General features: G+C 39.9%; 1 protein-coding gene across 1 annotated transcript in view; it reads left to right on the forward strand.

Moving 5' to 3' along the window:
• Window positions 1-8,165, forward strand: part of ly75 (lymphocyte antigen 75) — a 228,516-nt gene extending 220,351 nt beyond the window's left edge. The window contains exons 34-35 of the mRNA XM_072474567.1: window positions 2,490-2,663; window positions 3,451-8,165. Coding sequence (XP_072330668.1) covers window positions 2,490-2,663; window positions 3,451-3,656 — 380 coding nt within the window. The 3' untranslated portion in view covers window positions 3,657-8,165. The remainder of the gene's footprint in view (window positions 1-2,489; window positions 2,664-3,450) is intronic.
• Window positions 8,166-8,413: the final 248 nt, after the last annotated feature.

Below are 8,413 nucleotides of genomic sequence, written 5' to 3' on the forward strand. Positions count from 1 at the left end.
CACATTCATCCTCGGACCACTCTTATCCTTGTCCACCAGTACTTTAAAACTTACTGAATTGTGGTCACTGTTACCGAAATGCTCCCCTACTGAAACATCTACCACCTGGCCGGGCTCATTCCCCAATACCAGGTCCAGTACCACCCCTTCCCTAGTTGGACTGTCTACATATTGTTTTAAGAAGCCCTCCTGGATGCTCCTTACAAACTCCGCCCCGTCTAAGCCCCTGGCACTAAGTGAGTCCCAGTCAATATTGGGGAAGTTGAAGTCTCCCATCACCACAACCCTGTTGTTTTTACTCTTTTCCAAAATCTGTCTACCTATCTGCTCCTCTATCTCCCTCTGGCTGTTGGGAGGCCTGTAGTATACCCCCAACATTGTGACTGCACCCTTCTTATTCCTGATCTCTACCCATATAGCCTCACTGCCCTCTGAGGTGTCCTCTCGCAGTACAGCTCTGATATTCTCCCGAACAAGTAGCGCAACTCCACCTCCCCTTTTACATCCCCCTCTATCCCGCCTGAAACATCTAAATCCTGGAACGTTTAGCTGCCAATCCTGCCCTTCCCTCAACCAGGTCTCTGTAATGGCAACAACATCATAGTTCCAAGTACTAATCCAAGCTCTAAGTTCATCTGCCTTACCCGTAATGCTCCTTGCATTAAAACATATGCACTTCAGGCCACCAGACCCGCTGTGTTCAGCAACTTCTCCCTGTCTGCTCTGCCTCAGAGCCACACTGTCCCTATTCCCTAGTTCTCCCTCAATGCTCTCACCTTCTGACCTATTGCTCCCGTGCCCACCCCCCTGCCATACTAGTTTAAACCCTCCCATGTGACACTAGCAAACCTCGCGGCCAGGATATATATGCCTCTCCGGTTTAGATGCAACCCGTCCTTCTTATACAGGTCACACCTGCCCCGGAAGAGCTCCCAGTGGTCCAGATAATGGAAACCCTCCCTCCTACACCAGCTGTTTAGCCACGTGTTTCGCTGCTCTATCTTCCTATTTCTAGCCTCACTGGCACGTGGCACAGGGAGTAATCCCGAGATTACAACCCTCGAGGTCCTGTCTTTTAACTTTCTGCCTAGCTCCCTGAACTCCTGCTGCAGGACCTCATGCCCCTTCCTGCCTATGTTGTTAGTACCAATATGTACAACGACCTCTGCCTGTTTGCCCTCCCCCTTCAGGATGCCCTCTACCCGTTCGGAGACATCCTGGACCCTGGCACCAGGGAGGCAACATACCATCCTGGAGTCTCTTTCACGTCCACAGAAGCGCTTATCTGTGCCCCTGACTATAGAGTCCCCTATTACTATTAGTCTTCTGCGCTTTGACCCTCCCTTCTGAACATCAGAGCCAGCCGTGGTGCCACTGCTCTGGCTGCTGCTGTTTTCCCCTGCTAGGCTATCCCCCCCGACAGTATCCAAAGGGGTATATCTGTTCGAGAGGGGGACAACCACAGGGGATTCCTGCACTGACTGCCTGCCCTTTCTGGTGGTCGCCCATTTCTCTGCCTGCACCTTGGGTGTGACCACATTTACATAACTGCGATCTATGACGCTTTCCGCCACCTGCATGCTCCTAAGTGCACCCAATTGCTGCTCTAACCGAACCATGCGGTCTGTGAGGAGCTCCAGTTGGGTGCACTTTCTGCAGATGAAGCCATCCGGGACGCTGGAAGCCTCCCGGACCTGCCACATCTCACAGTCAGAGCACAGCACCCCTCTAACTGACATTGCGTCAATTAATTAAAATTAAAATTAAAATTTGTCTTTTTTAAAAAAAAATATATTTTTTTTAAATTTCAAAGTTACTGTCAACTATCTGTTTCCTAGCACTAGATTTCTAATAGAAATGCGATAGCTAACTATAGTACTCTCCGATCTCTGGCTTAGATATCCCTCTAAATTATAATTAAGTTATTATGTTTAATTAGTTACCAAATACTAGCCACAGCTTTTCTGTGATGTCACTTCAGTAACCTTCATCAACCTCGCACGCATACACCTGTGAAAGGTGCTATCAATGCAAGTCTTTAGAACCACATCCTTTTAAATGTTGGTCCTGTTAAGATTCAAACGTAAATGTTGCACTAGTGTGCTTTAATTTATTGAGCACCCCGAGATGAATCTTCCAGAGTTGAAGACTGGTGACGCCACCTTGCACCTTAGCGTGGCTAAATGACATGGAGCTTTTGCACCTCGAGAAGGTCAAATGTACCGTGAGGGGGTTAACTGAAGGGTCCTACTGTAGATGACAAACGTTCATATTGTACTTTAAGGAATTGGTCACTCTTATCTGTTGGGGATGGAGGGGAGTAAGTGTGTATGTGGGCTTACTAGATTATTATTCTTATTATTTGGTTTATTGTTGTTTGTAATTTTTGTACTTCTTGCATTTTTGGGGGTATAAAATGATAAAAGATTAATAAAAATATATATTTTTTAATCATTTATTGAGCACATAATGTCCTTCCTTGCACACAGATAACTCGTTACAGTGGTCAGATGGTTCAAACCTTACTTATGCTAACTGGATTAATAAAAATCTCCCAGTTCCAACTCATGATAAGTGTGCCATTATATCATCCAAAAATGGGACATGGATTTTGACCAGCTGTTCAAAGAGTCATAGCAGACTTGTTTGCAAGGCTCCAATGCGTAAGTTTTACATTAACAGCCTTCAATGGTTCAACATTTCTTTCTTTATTCTTGCCTAACCTGTCAAATTAGATTTTACTGCGTGTTAATTTTGGAGAAAAAGTGGTTGTGAATTCAACATACTGCGCTTATAGTACACCTTTGGTGTCTGCCTATTTCCACATCATTGGAAATGTGCTGGCAGGCCAACTCTCTGTCCAAAACTATCAGCTGTCCAAAAGTTACGCAAAATATATGTCACTTCAGATATTCTCTGTGGGGACCTAGAAAATCTTATGACAAAGGTTAAGCTCCATGGGGACTTTTGTGATCACTGACATTGCATGTTGTAATTTAGTCACAAACTAGGTGATAAGCCTGGGTCTTCTAAGGCACAGCTTCTTCACTGTACCCACCAAGCCAACTGTGTGCTGTTGAACTGTATACATGCAAATCAGATGCCTTCACAATGATCCTGCAAACTCCAATGAAGATCAATGTTTGAGAATAATAGGGTTATGCTACCAGTAAAACTGCTCGGATCACCACCCGTGGAATTTTAGGGCCCAGTTATTTGCATTCATTATTGTCAAATCAATATTTTCAGCAGTTCAAATTTTCCATCTGTAAAACTGGGGAGTGTACAGGCACATTATAGAATTTGTATTTTTTTTAAAGCAGAAGTCTTTTTGTATCATTTTATTACAATACATTTTCATTTACTGAAAAACACTTGCGTTCATTGGTTTTGCTTGCATTTTTAAGAAAAACATACAATTTTTTTTTTTAACCATCTGTTGTTTTGCAGGATCCAGTCGCAGAGTTGCAGCTATAGTGATAACAGTGATTTTTATCCTCCTGCTAATCGGTGGAATTGTGTGGTTTTTGTACAAAAAGAATAAGTGGCGATGGGCTAATCCCTTTGGAAGAGTGCACTATGAACGTAGTTATAATGAGCCCTCAGATTCAGATAGTACGGTTATGATATCCGAACTTAAAGAATTTCATGATTGAAACTTACTGTTATCTCTGTTACCAAAATGCTGAAGAGGATTTTCAAAATATTGATATCCTTTGTGTTTGATTTGAAAGATTGCTAAATAACTTCACTTCTCAATGTTTCCTGACTTGCACTACTTACATTTTTGATAAATACTGCTACATAGTTACTACTCTAGCAGTTGACAGAGGTTGTGTTCTTTGTGAAATATTTGCTTTAAAAACTTATTTTTATACTATATTAAGTAAACATTCCAATGTTGCAAAGAATCATAATATATGCAATGTCTTAACTTCAAAAATAATTGTTGCCAATCATGTTGCAATGTCATGCAGTTGCTTAAGTGACAGATATTTACTTGTATCTCTGTACATCTTAAAGCCATTGGAAATTTCACATTTACAATGAAAAATCAAATATGCGTGTATATTTTAAAGACCTATGTAGTGGAAGGGTTTTAAATTTACTTGTGTAAACTGGGGAAATTGCTATTGTTTATGAAATCCTCCTGACTTTTTTTTTACGGCCAGTGCCTTGTAACTTCTTTCTCACAGCAGAACCTCAAAGTTAAAGACTGGTTGTGAATGATCTGTTATCCATAATATGAACATTTATAAGTTGTATTAAGGTGCACATTATATGCTGCTTTACTCTTCTTAAGGGTTGGGTTTATTAATACGTACAAACTCATGACTATTACAGCATGTTCAGCAGATTGAAATTGCTGGTTACAGTAAAGCCATTTTGAAAGCAAGGTTCATTTTGACTTGGAAAATTGGAGCCAAATCTATATAGCTATTTTGGTAATCTCTAGTCTTGAGGTTCTGCTGTGCGTCAATTTGTGTGTATTTAAAGCTCCATCTTTTGCAAATTTAGCAGTAGAGATTAATTATTGTACTGTTTTTAATTGGGAGATTTGACAGAAGCTCTTCTAATTGAACATTTGTCTGCATATGACTATACAACTGTTAAGTTCAATTTAGTGAATGCCAAAATGCTCATGTTGTGTAACGGAAGAGCATAACTTGTTGCTATGTACATAATTATAAAGTAGAAAGACCAAAAGGCATTGCATTACTGGACTGTATCGCTGAATATCCTTGAATTTTTTTTTTTAATTGTGTGACCCAAATTTAGTAGTTGTAATACTGAAAATGAAACATCTGTAACAAAATACTCAAATGGGCAAATCAGTGTTATAAAGTTTTCCATTTTATACATCTTTGAAATGTATATAAAATTCTTCAATTTCTTAGCAAAAACTACCTAATAAAACATCTTCTGCTATCTGAGGTCAGAACAGGGGCAGCACGGGCCCCGGGTCACTGTCCGTATGGAGTTTGCACATTCTCCCCGTGTCTGCGTAGGTCTCACCCTCACAGCCTAAAGATGTGCAAGGTAGGTGGATTGCCATGCTAAATTGGCCCTTAATTGTAAAAAAATGAATTGGGTACTCTAAATTTCTGAGGTCAGAACAATCAAACATTAATATGTGGGTTAGGGACAGGAGTGGTGTGGTGAAATTTTATCACCTCGACCTGTTTATCTCTCACAAATTAACTTGCCATCCTTATGCAATATGAAATAGTCTTTGTTTTTATATTTACTTTTGATTGCACAAATTTTACAGCTTTAAGGGTATAAAATAATTAGGTGGCTACTTCAGAGTTATGCAATTGCATGTGAATGATATGTTATTTTACAGGGCTTTTTTTCACCTGCTAATATTATTGATATTCTGTTGGTTAAAAACAAAACTTTCAGGTAGCACGGTGGCGCAGTGGTTAGCACAGCTGCCTCGAGGACCCGAGTTCGATCCCGGCCCCGGGTCACTGTCCATGTGAAGTTTGCACATTCTCCCCGTGTCTGCGTGAGTCTCACCCACACAATCCAAAGATGTGCAGGGTAGGTGGACTGACCACGCTTAATTGGAACATTTTTTAAAAATGTTATGCTACATAAAAGATGGGGTCAGCTCAGCATGAAATGCTTGACTCCCAATTAGGTACCAGATTAAGATTCCTCCAGGATTGACTTGTTTCTGTGTATTTCATTTTGGGCGACCTTACTTAATTCTCAAGTTGTGATCTAGAAAAATGAATAGAGTGGATTGATGTACTATCTTTCATCTCCAGATCCTGGTCTGCAATTCAATTTAGGATGAAAATCTGCCCAGTAATGTTGTTATGCAAAATGGGTTTCGGCAATTGTCACACAATTCCTATAGTGAGTAGAGAGAACAACACAAAGATGCATTTTGTTTGGTAATCTTACTGAAAGGCAGCAACAGTAGCTGGCTGACAAAATGTATGTCTGCTACACAAGAGGTTGTGCCATTGAAATTCATTCTGAGGGAAAATTATTATTACACATGTGACCTGTGCTGCACTTGACCGTGGGATAATGGTAATGTCACTTGTTTTTGAAAACTCATCACTATTCTTAGAAGTCCCCCAATACCAAAAAGGGCCGACATTCTAAATGGTGATCAGGAATTCTCACTCCCCGACTCCGATGCAAGCTTCAGTGGGTGCTATTCAGGTCAAACTATATTTTCAAGTTATCCCCCGGTATAACCCATACCTTCACCGAAGATTTCGTCTACTTACCACTTAGTAGCATCGATCCTGAGTCCCGCATTGCTAAGTAAGTAAAGTAGACTAATAACCACTGTTTCAGGTTAAAACTTTTAAGTTATTTTATTATATATTTTATTCTCTTTTTAAAAGATGCAATCACTGTCTTTACAGAAAAGTAAAAAGATCTTGCTTCTGGATCCTTCTGGTCCAACTTGACAATCAATCTTCTTTAAAGTCTGGTCTTCTTTAGATGTATTCGCTGGTTAACTCGGTTGCTGTGTCCTATCCTTCCCATGTACCGAGCTATGAGAGCTGGCTTTGCTGGCTGTCTCTGAGCTGACTCTGAGCTGAATCTGCCTACTCTTTAAATTCTAGTCTTCCTTAGATGTATTAGCTATTTTAGCTCGGCTGCTATGCCCTGTCCATTTCCCATGGCCGAGCTGACTGTAATCTGACTCTACTTCTCCCCTCTCTCTCTCTGAGTTCTGCTTCTGGTTCTGGTTCTGCTTGCTAACCCCTTTCTTCACGTTTATATTCTCTTTCGAACAGTTAAGTTTTTATGACGTTATTGTAAAGTAACTCTTATTTCCTTTGATTGTAAAAAGTATCTTTGATCTAAACCTTCTAATCCAACTAAGTATTCATTTTGACATGACTTCATCTCATAGATCTGATTACATTGTTTCCTTTGTGATGTTCAAAATGCTTTGACTTCAAGAGGTGTTACTTTTAATTCCTATCATTTCTATAGTTTTATTTTCCAATTGTGTCCTCAGCTCAATTTTGACTTTGATTTTGGCTTTGAATTATGTTTCTCGTAGACTGATAGTCTCCAGTTTTCTTTAATTTACCTGGTTTAGCAAATTTTCACACCTAGAATTCTCACCAAATTCAACTGAACTTCATCCATTCTTTTCCAGATCCTTACTAAGATAGTTACTTTCAATGAAGGTGTGAGCCATTGTTTTTGGCTTCATTCAATATCCTGTTTGTCTTGTTTGCTATGCCTGATGAACAAGGCTATCTGCATTTTACAATCCTTCCCTGGCAGCTGCTGTTAACCCTTTGTGGGATCTTTCCCTGTATTCTCTCATGTTTCTCTCAGACCAGATATTGCCAGACTTCCATGTTTCAAATGACACATCTTTCCATATTTTCAATAACACACTGGTCTAATAATCCTGATGCCCAGTCCAATTCTCTGGGGACATGGGTTCAAATCCAACTAAAGCAGGTGGTAGAATTTAAATTCAATTAATGAAATCGGGAATTAAAAGCTAGTTTCAGTAATGGTGACCGTGAAACCATGTCAATTGTCATAAAAAAAACACATCTGGTTCACGAATGTCCTTTGAGGGAAAAGAAATCTGCTGTCCTTACCCAGTCTGGCCCATATTTGACTCTTAACCACCCTCTGAAATGGTGTGATAAGCCACTCAATTCAAAGGCAATTAAGAATGGGCCACAAATGCTGGCCCTTGGCAGTGATGTCCAAAACCCACGAAAGAATTAAAAAAATTAACAACACACTCATCCTGGAGAGCGCCAGGATTTACCAAATAAGCTGTGCCCCTTGGCGAGCTACATCAACGGTGATCATAGAGAAAATGGTGGTACAAATAATTCTACTGTGTGGATTGGTGCACATAGTACACATGGAGAAAATGGAAATCAAAATATGTCCTAAAATATGGATGGATGTAAATATGAATTTATCCTTGCTCTGCTAAGCAGATTTATTTGTCAAATGGTGTTCTTGTAAAATACGTTTATGTATATATGGGTTCTAAACGTGCCTTTTGCTGTTTCTGGAAGCTGAGAGATTAACTGGCAAGAAAAAAAAATCATTATTTGTGAAGATCATTTTAGTGTGGATTGCTCTAGTTCACACTGATCATGTATATTACAAATATGAGTTATTAAAAGCAGCACATGTTTAATGAGTAGAGTTCATCCTTTTTTTTGCATATCTTTTGTGATTAATTGAAATAACTGGGAATACCTTGTCATTTCTGACGATAGAATAGAGTGCAGAATATTGTCGTTATTGTCATGATATGCAAACATGCAGCTAATGAACACATAGAATAGGACATGGCCAATGAGCAGTCAGGACACTCAGGGGTGGTATCTCACTATAAAAGGGATGAGGCACTCACACTCCGCCTCTTTCCACAGACCAACATCTACAG

The sequence above is a fragment of the Scyliorhinus torazame genome, chromosome 2 (genome assembly GCF_047496885.1).
Source record: "Scyliorhinus torazame isolate Kashiwa2021f chromosome 2, sScyTor2.1, whole genome shotgun sequence".
Taxonomy (NCBI): domain Eukaryota; kingdom Metazoa; phylum Chordata; class Chondrichthyes; order Carcharhiniformes; family Scyliorhinidae; genus Scyliorhinus; species Scyliorhinus torazame.